This window comes from Cervus elaphus, chromosome 13, assembly GCF_910594005.1.
Source record: "Cervus elaphus chromosome 13, mCerEla1.1, whole genome shotgun sequence".
Taxonomy (NCBI): Eukaryota; Metazoa; Chordata; class Mammalia; order Artiodactyla; family Cervidae; genus Cervus; species Cervus elaphus.
In genome coordinates, this window is record NC_057827.1 from 69360783 (window position 1) to 69377353 (window position 16571).

General features: G+C 49.1%; 1 protein-coding gene across 2 annotated transcripts in view; it reads left to right on the forward strand.

Annotated features, from left to right (window-relative positions):
* Positions 1 to 5759: 5759 nt before the first annotated feature.
* Positions 5760 to 16571, forward strand: part of EXOC3L4 (exocyst complex component 3 like 4) — a 47253-nt gene continuing 36441 nt past the window's right edge. The window contains exon 1 of one of the 2 annotated variants that reach the window (XM_043922172.1): positions 5760 to 5971. Coding sequence is in view for 1 of the 2 variants with exons in the window: in XM_043922170.1 (XP_043778105.1) it covers positions 12128 to 12162 (35 nt within the window). In the remaining variant the exon portion in view is untranslated. Of the gene's footprint in view, positions 5972 to 12040; positions 12163 to 16571 lie in introns of those variants that run through there. The other variant, XM_043922170.1, reaches the window with a different exon arrangement.

The following is a 16571-nucleotide window of genomic DNA, read 5'->3' on the forward strand; positions in this document are numbered from 1 at the left end:
TGGGGATTCCAGGGGCTGAGGACAGTTTGGGTCCTGCCAGTGGCCTTCCAGGCGAGGGTCTCTGCTCAGAGCCCAGGCTGACCAGACGAGAGTGATGGCTGGGTGTTCCATGCCGGGTGTGGGAGTGGTTGGTGCGGCTGTCATGTCTGCTCCTACGGCGCCCTGCCGAGACCCTCCGCTCCACTTCAGCTGAGGCTGAGACCAGCGTCCTCCAGTCCTGGCTGGCCCCTGAGGGCAGGACTCCTCCTGCCACCCTTTACCCACTCTGGCAGTAGGACACAGGAATGGTACATGGGTGGGGTGCACTGTCCCAGCTTGAAACTTTAAATCCTTGCATAGTCCCATTGTACAGATGAGGAAACTGAGGTGTGAAGTGAGGTGTCCGAGGCTAGTGCTGGCCTCAGCTAGCACAGGACCCCTGAAGTTGGGAAGCCACCCAGCCAGCCAGACAGTCCATGTGGGAGACTGGGTAGCCCCTCTTCCTGAGCCACCTGAGGGTCCTGTCCCTCCGAGGGGTCCAGCGACATGGCTTCTTGGCTCTGCTGACTGGTCAGGGTGGACCTGGGGCCCAGAAACCTGACCACTGCCTGGGTTCACTGTCCAGGTGTGCCACCCTCCCTCCCATCACCCCAACCTGGCCCTCTGCCCTTGGCCAGCCTGACCCAGGCCTGAGGAAGCTCAGGGCCTGGCAGGGGGAGCCCTGAGTAAATGTTAGCTCAGTAAATCCACAGGCCCAGTGGGTGGTGCCAGGTCGGGGTCAGCATGGAGGAGGTGGAGGGAGACACAGGCCCCTCTGTTCTCTCCCAGAGGCCTTGCTAACCTCCAGGATGAATAAGACACTTTCTTCAACCCGCCTGCCTTCTAAAAATAGCCCATCCCCCAAACGCAGGAGAGCTGGGAGGCAGAGGTGCAGAAGTTTGCCAGGCAGCCCGCTTTGATTTTAAACCTGTGGCCTGTGTATAGGCCCAGGCTGGCTCCTCTTGGGGTGGGGGTTAGGGGGGCTGGGCTGTCCTTCAAGGTCCCTCCCGTCCTCCTCTGGCCCTTCCTGTCGCCTCCACAAGGGGGCAGGGGGCAGACATTTCACAGAAAGCCTTGCCAGGACTTGTGGACACGGGGGATTTGGGTCCAGGGCTCGAGCAAGCCGGGAGTCATTCCCAGGTGGGGGGGTTCCGGGTGTGGAATGTGTGTGTGTGTGGCGGGGGATGGTGCTGAGATTTCATCCTCGCCCCTCCCGGGCAGGGTGTCACTGCGACCTTCTCGAGGTCCCGCGGCCAACAAAGAGCCGGGCTGAGGCGGAATTCCCGGTGCGCCTGGGACCTAAGCGCCCGAGTGCCCGCAACGCCACCCTCGAGCTCACCATTGACCAGGGCAGATCTGGGGAAGAGGCGCCGCCTCAACTAGGGGGGTCCCGGGACCCTGTCGTGCCCCAGGAGCAGGGGGACGGGGGAGTCGGGCCCAGGGAGGAAGCCAGGTGGGGACCGGGCAGAGCAGCCTCACCCTCTGGGCCTGCCCCGTAACGAGTAGAACCGGCTGAGTCCACAGCCACTGACCCGCGAGACGGCGTGGTAGGTGCAGGGGGCGGTGCCAGGCGTATGCACCGCCCACCGGCAGCCACGCCCCGCCGCCACGGCCCAGCTCACCGGCGGCCCCGCCCCGCCGCCACAGCCCCGCCCACCAGCAGGCCGGGCAAGGAATACCTAAGCATCGCAGCATCCGGCTCGAGAGATCCAGGCTCGGAGACAGACACTGTCTCTCGCGCAGGCCCACAGCCGGTGAAGGGTAGAGACCAGAGCCTCGGTGTCCTGTTCCCAGGCCGAGCTCTGTCCTGGGCCCCACAGCAGTGAAGGTGGAATTAGGGCACTTTGGGCCCCTATATTCAGCGTGCGGTAGCCTGGCTCCTCCCCAGGAGCCTCGAAGACGCGGGCAGGCCTCTGGTGGTGTGGTCCTTGTCCCTCTCCTTCCTGCTCTGAGCCCCAGATACTCTGCCGAGGTGAACCTACTGAATCCCAACAGCAATCCCGTTTTATGGAGAAATAACCTGAGGCTGGGTGCTTCCCTGGTAGCTCAGGTGGGGAATCCGCCTGCAAAGCTGGAGACCCCAGTTCGAGTCCTGGGCCGGGAAGATTCCCTGGAGAACGGATAGGCCAGCTGCTCCAGTATTCTTGGGCTTCCCTGGTGGCCCAGTTGGTAAAGAATCTGCCTGCCATGCGGGAGACCTGGGTTTGTCCCTGGGTTGGGAAGATCCCCTGGAATAAGCCATGGCAACTGACTCCAGTATTCTTGCCTGGAGAATCCCCTTGGACAGAGGAGTCTGGTGGCCTACAGTCCATGGGATCGGTCGCAAACGAGTCGGACAGGACTTAGCAACAGAACAACAAGAAGAAGAACCTGAGGCTGACTCAGGATTGCCTCTCCGAAGGTGGTGCGGTCCAGCATGAGGCAGCAGGACTTGTTCTCATCATTGGGTCCCCAGCCGTGCATGCCTTTCCAGCTGCCCCCTCGGCCCAGCCTTCTCCTGACCCAGGCCAGACCAGCCCTGCACCCAAGGCTCCTCTGAGACAAGGCTGGGACTTTTCTGAAGGGATTTCACTGAGAAAGTTGGGGAAAACAACCTAGAAATAAGACAAAAGAAACATCCCAGCCTCATGCTGAAAAGTGGACACAGGTTTGGGCAGGGGTGGGGTGCAGCTGGGAGCCGGAAAGAGCTCTGGGAGAACCCCCGCCCCCATCCTGGGCCCTGAAGTGGAGGTGACCCACAACGGGAGGTCCCAGCACCCAGATGAGCCTCGTTGAGCTGGAGAACAGGAGGGGCAGACTGAGGACCTTGCAGTGCACCACCCGTGGCCCCAGGGGAAGACCCAGTCCTCAGAGGCAGAGACCTGGACTCGCCTGCCATGTAGCGGGTTCCTGTGCCTTTCTGAGTTGGTGACCCCGTGCAACATGGGTGGGGACCGGCTACCCCACAAAGTCCCAGGGCTCCCACCAAAGAGTCCTGGGTAGTCTCTTCGAGGACCCCTCCTTCTGTCAAGGTTGTGTTCTGTTCACCTCTGACCGTTGGAGAGACACATGGGACCAGAAGCCAGCAGGCAGGCCAGCCTGAGCTGGGGGACGGCTCGCCCAAGTAGCCGGTGCCTCACAGGCTTGAGCTGGAACTCTGATGGCCTCACCTCACAGAGGGGAACCCAGGGCTCTAGGATCTAATGACTCAAGAGGAAACTAGAGGGCTTCCTGGAAGAGGTGCTGGCATCTCCAGGTACAGCGTGGTCTGTCTGTGGATGACAGCAAGGTGCTGCAGCATCTCGGGTGCCTTCCAGTCTGCTGAGGGCTGGATTTTGTCCTCAAAACTTCCTTCTGTTGAAGTCTTAACTCCCAGGACCTCAGAGTGTGGTTGTATTTGGAGATAAGTCTTTAAAGAGCCATGGGGTCACAGAGAGTTGGATATGACCTAGCAACGGAACAACCACAACAAGTTAAAACAAGCCCATTTTAGGGGGTCCTAGTCCAACATGGCCTTATGAGAAGGGGCGGTCAGGACACAGACCCACAGAGGGGTGACCGTGTGAAGACACAGGGAGAGGACAGCTGTCTACAGCCCAGGAGAGAGGCCTTGGGAGAAACCAGCCCTGCCAGCACCTTGATCTGGGACCTTGTAGCCCTCAGAACTTCGAGAAAATGAATGTCTGGGTTGGCAGCCTTGGGATGGCCCACAGGCTTGTGTCTATTCTCTCCAGGATGCTGTCTGGAGCACCTCTGCTGCTCTGCCCCACAGCTCTGTGGCTCCAGCCAGAGTGAACAGGCCTGGATCTGTCCTCCCTGGATTTTCCCTAAGTTTTTTTCCCTAGGACGCCAGCAGCGGAATCCCCCCAGGAAGGTGTAGGGCCTGCCTCTTCTGGGAAATCTCAGTGACCCTTCCCACTAAATGTCTTTAACTGGAGCCACCGTGGGGAAGTGGGCCGTGTGCTGGTGGCCAATCAGGCTGAGGCCCACCTCCGTGCCTGCCCTCGCGGGCTGACCCCTGCCATCCCTCCTCGCCCCTGAGTGCGATCCTGTCTGTCCTCTGGGCCCCCTCCTTCTCCCAGGTCCTGATGAGTGGCTTACAATGTTCCTTGTGGTGTCGCTGCATCGATCCCCACTCTCCGCTCCCCCACGTCTGCCCTCGGGGCTCTTAGCACAGGCAGGGCACCGGGGCTCTCAGGATGAGCTTGGCAGGGCGCAGGACTGGTGCTGACGATTCCGCCCTGGAGGGAAGGGTCCTTCTGGGCTTGGGCGCCATGGGCTGGGTGCCCACTTCCAGCCGGTTGGTGCCTGCTCCTTCGGGCCTCAATCTGACCACAGGAGGGACAGGCTGTGTAAGGTATAGTTTGGGCCGAGGCAGAAAAGGAAAGATGACCTCAACAGAAGTAGGTTACCTTTATTCAGGCATGGAGAGGCAACAGTTGGCCTAACGACCAGGCTGAGCACCAAGAGGGGTCAGGGAGGCTCCAAATTTCATCTCCTGCATTGGGAGGCGGGTTCTTTACCACTAGCGCCACGTGGGAAGCTCCCCAGAGGCTCCAAATTTATAGGGAGGTTTGTGGAAGGGATAAGGGAAACGTTAATCAGGCGGGATGTTTTGGGTATTCTTTAGTTGAGATGGCATTTGTAGTTGGGCAGGGGGTGATGAGTCTTCTGGGAGGGTGTAGGGGGTGGAAGGTTTCCGGACAGGGGGTGATAAGTCCCAGACAGATGCAACCAGCCTGGAGCATCAGGGTGGGACCTAAAGTTCTGTTTTGTTTTCTCCGAAGTTAGATGATTCAGTAAGGGCCTTTGAGACTGTTGTTTTCTTTTCTAGGCCCAAAAGACTCCTTCAGGCTGTCCCAGCCGTTCCCAGCAGGGTCAGCTCCCTACAGACCCCAGAGTGCTACCCCCTCATCCTCTCTTTCACCCTGAGAAATTGTTGTTGTTTAGTTGCTAAGTTGTGTCCAAACCTTTTGCAACTCCAGGGACTATAGCCTGCCAGGTTCCTCTGTCCATGGGACTTCCCAGGCAAGAATACTGGAGTGGGTTGCCATTTCCTTCTCCAGGGGATCTTTCTGACCCAGGAATCGAACCCGTGTTGCCTGCATTGGCGTCTTTACCGCTGAGACACCTGGGAAGGAGAGATGGAATATTTCCTGCCGTATCAGTAAACAAGGGTGTCACAATCGTCAGCAGTTGCAGCCCTCCAGTGTGAACCTGTGAGCCCCAAGGGGAAACAGGAAGGAGAAAAATACCTGCTGCCTAGCAACCATCAGATGACAGCCACCCCCGACGGTGGTCCTGAGGAAAGGAAGCTCGGGATGTGAAGGTGCAGAGGACCTGACAGCTGAGGTGCGATGAAAGGAAAGATTTCAGTGACAGACCCTTGCGTCTTCCCACACACAGAAAAGTGCCGAAGTCCGTGACTTGGGATATCTGGTTTTCTTTAATTAACAATAGCCTTTTGGTGTTCAGACTACTACCTTTCGTTGCAAAACTTCAATATAACCAGTCCCCCGCTCCCCTCCTTGGAGCAGTTCTCTCAGGGTACTTGAGGTGCTGCCTCCCAGGCTTGAAGTCCTAAAACTTCCCACCGAATGGAATGCACGTCTCAACTTTCAGGCTGTGAATATTTTTTAAGCAGACAGCCACCAGGGCCCCTGACTCTGACCTGAGCCTGGGCTGGGCTCCGCACGGCTGCAGGAATCAAAGGTTGGCATGATTGCCTCTGAGCAGGGCGGGGGGTGGGGGGAGGATGGCTGAAAGTGAAAGTGGGGCTCACGGTGGAGGGTGGGGCTGGGGGTGGGGCGGAGGCCGGCCTGCGTGACCGTAGCTGGAAAGCCCCAGCCGTGGGTCAATCCCTCTGGCTGCTCCAGAGGCCCCACCGCCCAGGTCCCGCTCTGAGGACCCGGCCCCGCCGGCTTCTCCTGGTGGCCCTGCTCTGCCTGGGGTCCAGCGTCTACTCACCCAGCAGGTATGTCCACGCAGGTAGAGGAGGAAGGCCTCTGGGGTGTTGTGGGCGGTAGACGGGGATTCGAAGGCGTGAGGACAATTCCGGTTCTGCCAGTGGCTTTCTGGGCCAACGGCTTCCGCTTAGAGCCCAGACCAGAATGCCAGCTCAAGTCACAGTGAACACACACACACACACACACAGGTAGAAAGCAGACAGATGCAGACTCACGGACAGAGCCACTCACAGACCCTCTGAGGCACACACACCCCAGGGGACGCCACAGTCACAAAAGTGTCTGCACACCCATGGGCTGATGCTCCTACGTGACATTGCTTATCTGTTTTCCTTGGGCACCTGCGGTGGTTGGACGCTGGGTCTGACCCACTCCCTGCCCTGGGGGGCTCTGGTCAAGGGCAAGATGCCCCAGACCCTGGACCTGCCCCTCAGTTATGGGAGAAGCTATGCACAGGTCAGGAACCAGGCGCGGAGCAGGAGGTCTTGACTGTGGTCTGGGGCTCAGGCGGTCAGGGACGGCGTCTTGCAGGAGGAGCCATCTTATGCTGAGCCGTGAAGGAGTTGGCAGCTGGAGAAGGTGAGGGTGAGGTCACTGCTGGCAGAGAGAACAGTCTGTACAAAGGTGTGGAGGACATGTGAGTGTGTCCGAGTGATCAGAGTGGGTGAGCGAGTGAGTGAGAGAGAGAGTGGGAGAAGAAACAGGAGGGGCCAGGTACGGCCTTGAATGCCGAGCTAAGGAGGAGTCTGTGCTTCTGAGGGTGATGGCAGCCTGGGGCGGGGACAAGGGTTATATTTTGTTGCTGTGTTGAGGGAAGTCTTTTTAAAATTTGTATTTATTTATTTTTGGCTATGCTGGGTCATCATTGTTGCATAGGCTTTTCTCTAGTTCTGGCCAGTGGGGGCTACACTCTAGTTGTGGAGGGCAGGCCTCTCTCATTTCAGCGGTTTCTTTTGTTGTGGAGCACAGGTTCTAGGCATGTGGGCTTCAGTACTTGCAGTTTGGGACTCTGGAACACAGGCTCAATAGTTGGGGTACAAGGGCTTAGTTGCCCCACCGCATGTGGGATCTTGCCGGATCAGGGATTGAACCCATATCTCTTGCATTGGCAAGTGAATTCTTTCCCACTGAGCTACCAGGAAAGCCTCAAGAAGGGAAGCCTTTTAAGTGCCTTTTTGTTGTTGTTCCGTTGCTAAGTCGTGTCTGACTCTTTGCGACCCCATGGACTACAGCACGCCAGGCCTCCCTGTCCTTCACCATCTCCCAGAGTTTGCTCAAACTCATGTCCATTGAGTTGGTGATGCCATCCAACTATCTCATCTTCTGTCATCCCCTTCTCCTCCTGCCCTCAATCTTTCCCATCACCAGGGTCTTTTCGAATGAGTCGGCTCTTTGCATCAGATGGCCAAAGTATTGGAGCTTCAACTTCAGCATCAATCCTTCCAATAATTATTCAGGATTGATTTCCTTTAGGGTTGACTGGTTTTGATCTCCTTACAGTCCAAGGGACTCAAGAGTCTTCTCCAACACCACAGTTCAAAACCATCTATTCTTCAGCACTCAGCCTTTTTTGTGGTCCAACTCTCACATCCATACATGACTACTGGAAAAGTTATAGCTTTGAGTATACAGACATTTGTCAGCAAAGTAATGTCTCTGCTTTTTAATATGCTGTCTAGGTTTGTCATAGCTTTTCTTCCAAGGACCAAGCATTTTTTAATTACATGGCTACAGTCACCATCTTCAGTGATTTTGGAGCCCAGGAGAATAGTCTGTCGCTATTTCTGTTGTTTCCCCATCTATTTGCCATGAAGTGATGGGACTGGGTGGCATGATCTTAGTTTTTTGAATGCTGAATTTTAAGTGAGTTTTTTCACTCTCTTTCACCTTCATCAAGACTCTTTAGTTCCTCTTCACTTTCTGCCATAAGGGTGGTGTCATCTGCGTAGCTGAGTTTATTGATATTTCTCCCAACAATCTTGATTCCAGTTGTGCTTCATCCAGCCCAGCATTTCACACGATGGACTCTGCTTAGAAATTAAATAAGCAGGGTGACAATATACAGCCTTGACGTACTCCTTTCCAATTTTGAACCAGTCCATTGTTCCATGTCCAGTTAAGAGCTTTTTAAAAATAGGCTTTTCTGGAGTTTAAGAAAGCTATTTCTAAGCAGGTAATTATATCACCTCCAAATAATGACATTTTTATCAGATCCTTCCCAATATTTATACCTCTTATTCATTTTTCTTGCCTTATTGACTTAACTAGTTCTTCTAGGCAAATATTAAATATTCTGAGAGCACACATGCTTGTCTTCTTCCTTATTTCAGAAGAATCTTACCTGGCAGAGAAGGATTTTAAGAGAGGTTTATATTTTGGCAAGACCCCCGACTGCTCTAAGGAGATGGAATCCAGGGGGTCTAGGAAGGAATACAGTTAGGACCTATGACCAGGTGATGGGGGATCACAGGTGGGAGGTACGAGGAAGACGCAGTCCTCTGCCCCAGGTGGCTACTTTGGAGCTTTAAAGGATGGAGTGATGGCCCAGGCCCGGGGGAGGTGGAAAGACTGGGACTGTGATGGGATACCTGGGAGGGGCTGCTATAGGAGAGCAGGCCTAGGAAAAGCGGGTAGAAGTTAAGATGGAGATACCTAGTGGTGAGGGGAGCCCAGACTTGGTCACAGATAGGGTGACCTCTAATGGGAGCTTCCGATAAGCTTGACTTCTGGGTGGTGTTCCCATCCCTGCTACTGGCCCTTCAGTGGGCACATTAGCCTGACCTGGAGAACATGGGCCTCAGGGCAGAGACTAGACCTGGGCCTCTTAGCTCCTGAAGCTCAGCTGAGGCCAAGGTGCAGGGGCCAGGGCCTCTGAACACTCAGGGCAACAGAACAGAGAGAAAGATAGCCAGGGAGAGGCCCCATGGGTGGGGAGGCAGGCCCGGGGCAGGGGCCACGGCAGAGTCAGCAGGGAGTTTGCAGTCCAGAAGACACCAGCATGATGCCTGAGAGGGCCAGCACAGGCAGGGGTGATTCTCACTGAAGGCTCACTGCCCGCCTGTTGAGGTCCTTTAATGGACCGGAACCTGATGGTCCAGAGTCGACGATAAGAAAGTGAAAGAAGGAAAGAGGCTAATATGCCCTGGGTTATGCAGCCGGCCTTCATGCCCCAGGGAATCAGCCAGAAATAGAGAGAGAGAGAGAGAAGGACACAGGTACCCAAGTCTCTGGTGGAGCAAGGGTGCTTTATTGAATTCTGTAAGAGTATATATACCGTATTACACGGTAGCTTCTTCAGATAAAGATCAAAAGAACTGACTTTACAAGTTACCAAGGAAACAAGGAGCAATAGAGGCTATAAGGCCAAAAGGCAATCCATATCACAAGAGGGTCCTAAGTAATCCCTTTCACCAAATGGAAAAGCTAATGAAGGAAATCCTATGCAAGCATCCCATCTCTATGATCTCAGTCCTGGGAGCAGCTTGCCAGCTCCTCTGGCCCCTGATAGGGACTGATAAGGAACAGAGGGCTCAAGAGAGATAGGAAACAGCACCCAGGAACCCCACTGTTAAACATTCCCTGACAATTTCCCCTATTTTATTATATTTGTAAAAAGTCCTGACTTTTTGAGTTTGTTTAGTTTTAACAATTTTTGCAGAAAGGCAACAGTAAACAACAAATATAATTGCCAAGACAATCGCCAGAGTTACAGTTCCAGACCCTATGCTGTGGGTGATGCTTTGAAACCATCCTCGTGGGTCTAGCCCAGATAATTCATCAGCTAGTTGTTCAGCTAAAATTTCCAGATTGGTGGATGAGGGCAGACTTTTAGAGAAGGTTTCAAAGATTTCTTTTTGCAATAATTGTCCATTCAGAGAGGCATTATCATGAATATTTTGTAAATGAAATTTGATTTGCTCCCAGTTATAGGCACTATGATTGAACAGAAGTAACACAGAATTGAGTAGAATTCCAATCACATTTTAATATCACTTGTTTTTGTACATCTGTTAATTGATCTGCAACTCATTTGATGGCTGTTTTTAGTTCCTGTATTTCATCTTGAATATCCTCATCTATCTGAGCCTGAGTGGCCCACATAGTGTGAGCATCTTTAGCCCAATTTTGGATAAAATCATGTGTTTGAATTGAAGTTTGTAAGCAATGTCAGCGGCAGCAGTGGTGCAAATAGCTATTAATCCCAAAATGCCAAAAATCAGCCATCCGATGAGTCATTTAGATCGTCAGAGTGATTTAGTAAGTACCCAGGAAGCAAGCCCGGCCATGGGACCTTCTTCCCAGGGCCGTTGTGTTGCAGGAAGGGGGATCCCTTCCAGGGCCCAAAACTGGGCTCTTGTCTAACACTTGGAAATGAATTGTCCAAGGAGACACGTGCTGACCAAGCAAGAGATTTTATTGGGAAATGGCACCCAGGTGGAGAGCAGGAGGGTAAGGGAACCCAGGAGAACTGCTCTGCGCGTGGCTTGCAGTCTTGGGTTTTATGGTGATGGGATTCGTTTCTGGGTAGTCTTTGGCCAATCATTCTAATTCAGAGTCTTTCCTGGTGGCGCACGCATCGCTCAGCCAAGATGGATGCTAGCAAGAGGGATTCTGGGAAGTGGACAGACACGCGGTGTTTCCTTTTGACCTTTCCCGAACTCTACATCAGGAACTCCTGTCATAAAACAACTCATGCAAATGGTTACTATGGTGCCTGGCCAGGGTGGGTGGTTTCAATCAGTGTGCTTCCCCTAACAGTTGGAGATTTACTGGTAACCACAAATTACGTTGAGATCAAAGAATCAAAAGGGATTCATTTCTTAAGACAGGTATACAATTTGCAATTTATACAAGTTACAAAACGTCTTATTGAATTGTAAGTTTCCTATAGCTAAAACAAAAGGAAGGGGAATACAAGCTTGTATGAAGTATGATTGATATAGTGAAAGAATAATTACTGTAACTACTATGACTGGTTCCTGTGAAATGACCAGTCCAAGTTCCAAGTTCTTCGTTGCTCGCAGCAAGTTTCCATAAGTCCCATTGTTCAGGCCGAATTTGTTTATTGAGAATGATCCGAGGACTAGGGGATGCCATTCCACCATCAAGCCAGCCAAGAAGTCCTTTGTCATGGTAATGTTCCATCCTAGTGTTAGTAACCCTCCAAGCTGCCTGAGTAGCATAATCACACACAGTGCCGTTAATATCATCCGAGCAGTTAGACAACCACATACCGTGGGGTCCCCAGTCGACAATGGTGTGGCTAGCCACAAATATTAGTTTTCCTGATTTGGCTTGACATTTGTCCCAACGAACAGGAGTATACTTAAAGTTCTTATAAGTAAACCCTTTACATATTGTTCTTTGTTCTATCCCTAACTCTTTCCCTAAAGTTTCAGTAGTGTAAACATGGTTCACAAAGAAAGGGCAATAAATAATCCAAGCAATGTCCAAAGGTCTTCTTTTGGAGGCAGGACGAAAGCCCAAGTTTGTCCGCTGAAGTTTATGCATAATTCCCCTGGGCCCAGGCACAAAGGAAGGACTTCATAGCCTAAAGAAATGTTAATTAGTTTTCCCTCCTCCCCAGGGTGTTAGGGCTCCTTCACGTTACAGGGAGGAGGCATATGGGTGTAGTCATTGGTTGATACAATCAGTCCTTTCTCCATTCATTCTACGACCTGCAATAAAGGGGGGTTGGGTAAGTAAACCCAGTAAGTCTGATTAGTTAATCTGGCTCGAGCTGGATGGGGAGGAGGGGGGTCACACATGCAAATGGAGCGAGCATAGCAGTAAGGTTTTCAGGACTCATAAGGTTGATGTCGCCAAGGGCGGTGCTTCCTGGAGATCTTTAGAGTCAACGTGGCTGGTATTGGAATTTCTTCCTCCTGGGGTTTTTTTGTTTCGTTTCCATTTTGAATGCTGGGGGCCCCTGTGGGTCGAGTCTTCCGAAGAGGAAGCCATGTGAGTTCGTTGGATCCATCTGGGGAAATACAAGCATATCCCTTTCCCTGTAAGATTTCCCTTCCCAGATTTCCATTGTTTAATGAACCCGTCTTGATACCAAATGGGCAGAGGAAGAGAAGGGTAGTGAAATCGCTCAGTCGTGTCCAACTCTTTGCGACCCCGTGGACTGTAGCCCACCTAGGTGCCTTCAATTCCTCAAAATGTTTCTCTGCTCTTGTCAAGATATCTCCTTGTGGTAAGTTTAAAAAATTTAAAACAAACAAAGCTGTATTAACAATAGTTATAGGTTTAGAGAATATCTTACGTTGGCATCTAGTAGAGTCTTCTTCAGAAAGGGAAGATAGCAATGTTCCAGGGTATTCCCCCTTTTAATTTTTTTTATTTGCAATTTTAGTGTGTGATGTGAATAAGAGCGTATAATTTGTTTTGCTGAGCAGAATGGAATTTAGTGTAAAACACTTTATATTCTTTGAGAGACCGGAATGAGGCTTTAGCGTTCTTAGTCCCATCTATATAGAAAACTTCAGCTTGAGGTATTGGCTGTGAGCTGACGACGCGGGAAATAATAAATTCAGTATTTTTGAAGAAATTCCATAGCTTGTTAGAAGGATAATGAAATGAAATTTCTCCAAAATATTCCAGAAAAGCTATTTGGAAATCAGTAGACGTTTGTAAGGCATTCTCGAATTGAGATTTATTGACAGGTGTTACAATTTTATGGGGATCCGAGCCAATTAGAGTTTTAGTCCTATTTCTTCCATTGATAATGATTAGAACAGTTAAATCAAGGTAGGGTGTAAGTGACTTTTATTCCTCTAAAATGGGTATAGATCCATTCTATTGGGTGTTCTTGTTGGGCAAGGAGTCCCATGGGAGAATGAAGAGAGGGGAGTACAAATAGTTCTAAAGGTAAATCTAGTCTAATGTGAGTAAGAAATTGCTTCTGTAATTTATTTTGTACCAAATAGAGTTCCTCTGGTGCCTCTTGAGAAAGTGATCAAGGGCTATTTAAATCATGATCTCCTTTCAAAGTATTAAATAGATTAGTCAGTTGATAATTAGCAATGCCTAAAGAAGGTCTAATCCGATTTATATAACCTAAGAGTTTCTGAAAATCATTTAAGGTTGATAATTTGTCAGTATGAATCTGAGTTAGTTGGGGAGTAATACATTGTCTATTAACAACAAATCCTAAGTAATGATAAGGTGTAGAGGTTTGAACTTTTTTCAGGGGCAATAGTTAGTCCAGAGTTTTTTAAGCATTGTTGAGCTAAATCAAACATGTGTTGAGTTCCTAAAACAGATGGAACCGAAAACAATATATCATCCATATAATGGATAACAAGAGAGTCAGGAAATTGTTTTCTCACAGGCTCAAGGGCTTTTAGCTATATAGTACTGACACATGGTGGGAGAATTCATCATTCCTTGAGGCAGCACAGTCCATCGGTGTCGTTTATGAGGCCCTATATGATTAGGATAAGGGAGAGAGAAAGCGAATCTCTCTGGGTCTAAAGGGTGTAGAGGTATATTAAAAAAGCAATCTTGCAAATCAATAATACTAATGTGCCAATTTTGAGGAATAGTGGTAGGCGATGGGATTCCTGGTTGTAATGCACCCATAGGTTTCATAGATGCATTAACTTTTCTAAAGTCTGTTAAGGGATGCCATTTGTTAATTTCTTTTTTATAACAAAAATAGGAGAGTTCCAAGGAGAGCAAGATTCCTCGATATGTTTCAATTCTAATTGTGTATCTATAAGTTCTTTAGCAGCCTGTAGTTTCTCTTTTGTAAGGGGCCACTGCTCTGTCCAAATGGGCTTGTTATACTTCCAAGTTATTTTATAATTGTATTATTTGTTAAATGAGCAGTGGCCCCTAGGAAAAATGTGGAATGTAAATCTGAGTTTGCCATTGCATAAGTAAATCCCTTCCTATTAAATTAAGGGGTGCATCTGTCACATAAGGTTTTAATGTTGCAGGTTGGCCTTTTGGTCCATCACATGGGTAGACTTGAACACTTTGATAAACTTCTTGCACTTTGGTTTGAGAAATTCCTGCAATTTGGCAAGAGATTTTTTTGTATAGGCCAGGATTTGGGCCATAAATGTTTGGATATAATAGTAATATCAGATCCAGTATCGAGGAGACCAGAAAATCTTTTACCATTAATTTTGATATTTATATTCAGTCGGGCAAATTCAGATACCAATGATGTCCATAAGGACTGTTTTTGACCTGTACTGCCGAATCCACCTGTCTGTACATCATTAGAGGAGTTAATAGAAATGTAAGGTAAAAGGAGTAATTGAGCAATTTTGTCCCCCTTTTTGAATTGCCATAAAATCTGAGATGACATCATAATTTGAATTTCTCCTTTATAATCTGAATCAATTACTCCAGGGTGAACAGTAATCCCTTTAGAAGTCAAACTAGATTGGCCAAGTAAAAGACCAAAGGTTTGTGGGGGCAGGGGCCCAAAAAGTCCGGTAGGTATTCTAGAAGGGACTGCTTGAGGGTAAAGGAGAAAATCATTTAGGGTTGGTATATCAATGGCAGCACTGCTGGATGTAGAGGGTTTGAGGGAAAAGATGGATTTTGCCCCTGGTTTTTCTTGAAGGGGACCTGGGAGTCCCTTGCTTGGAGTTTCCCAAAATAGGTTTTCCTTCAATATCAAACTTAGATTTACACGCTTTGGCCCAATGCATTCCCTACAGCATTGGGGGCACACTTTTGGAGGTTTTCTTATTAGCTTTCTTAGGGCAATCCGTTTTTAAATGGTTCTTATCCCTGCATATAAAACATCTCTCATTTCCCTTTTTAAAGCAAGCAGCCGTTGTTTCAGCTAGCATTTGCATTTTTTGAGTTTCTGATCCTAGATTTCGACAAGCCTTCAAATAATCAATAATAGTCCCTGTCTCATGACTTGGGGCTATAGCCTTTTGACATTCCTGATTTGCATTTTCATAAGCAAGTAGTTTCTCTAGTTGCCTTTTAGCTTCTTCTCCGATTACAGTACGGGAAATAGTAGTTTCTAATCTAGCTTAAAAATCAGCATAAGCTTCATTAGGGCCTTGTAATATTTTAGTGTAGCTGCCTGTAGGTTCCCCTTGAGGAGTAATTGATCTCAGGATTCAAGGGCCACTGTTTTTAATTGTTTATGCAACAAAGAGGGCATTGTATTTGAGCTTCTATAGCATCAAATTGTCCAGTGCCCGTTAACATTTCTAAAGTAATTTGGTTTTGGGGAGCTCCAGCTCGAGTGTTTTTGTTAGCATGATCTCTGGCTAAATCTTGAAACCACATTGTCGATTGAAGATATTTTCCTGGTTTAAGGAGAGCTTTTATTAAAATTTACCAATCATAAGGAATAAAGGTTCCAATAGAAGACACCATAGCATTTAGAATCTCTCTAGTAAAAGGCGAATTTGGGCCATACATAGTTACAGCCTTTTTCATTTGTTGCGTGTGAAAAAGGTTAATACCTTCATTTTGAGGTATTATTTGCCCTTGAGCGTCAGCATTTCTAAAAACTGGGAAGGGGGAAAAACCACCGGCTTCAGAGACTTGTGATTGCAAAGTCAGCAATTCAGAGAGACTCTGTCGTGAAGGACAGTGAGTAGGCAGCATTTTTTTGCAAATATGAGTTTGTGCTAAAGACTTATCATTATTATCCAGAAAAGTATTGCCAGCTTTGGTGTCACAGAGTATCTCAGGAGAGTCGTCAGAATCATTAGGTTCTAGAAAAAGAGAAACTTTTGGATTCGTGCCTGTTGGCAGAGGAGGAGCATTTGGAGCAGCCAGGGCAGGGCTTGTAGGAAAATTCTGAAATATTTTGTGTTGTTCTAATTGGGCCTTTTGTAAAGTTTCATCATCAAATTCATGTTCATGTAATAAGCATTCTGTCTGTTGTCGAATATCAGGAGGGCTAGAATTGCCTTGAAATGGCAGAATTACAGCTTTACTGAGAGCCCACAGGGGCCAGAAATCAATTGGAATATTTTTTCCCCGTCTGGCGGCTCGTTCAACATTCTCTTTGACCGGTTGCCAAATTTCTAAATCAAAACTGCCTTCATCAGTGAACTAGGGATTATGTTCAGCTATTGTTTGAAGGTAAGCCTCTACTCGTTGGCGCGAAACCTAAAGTCCCTGAACTTTAAATAAATGATGAAGTAAAGTAGAAAAGTGAGGGGGCTTTCCAGCCATTTGACCCATGTCCTTGTACTCACTGGCCTCAATAGGCCCTGAGTCACTCCGTCTGAAGTACTGTGTATACCAGGCCCCTGTTCTGTGCGCCACTTGTTGAGGTCCTTTAATGGACCAGAATCTGGTGGTCCAGAGTCGACGATAAGAAAGTGAAAGAAGGAAAGAGGCTAATATGCCCTGGGTTATGCAGCCAGCCTTCATGCCCCAGGGAATCAGCCAGAAATAGAGAGAGAGAGAGAGAAGGACATGGGTACCCAAGTCTCTGGTGGAGCAAGGGTGCTTTATTGAATTCTGTAAGAGTATATATACCGTATTACACGGTAGCTTCTTCAGATAAAGATCAAAAGAACTGACTTTACAAGTTACCAAGGAAACAAGGAGCAATAGAGGCTATAAGGCCAAAAGGCAATCCATATCACAAGAGGGTCCTAAGTAATC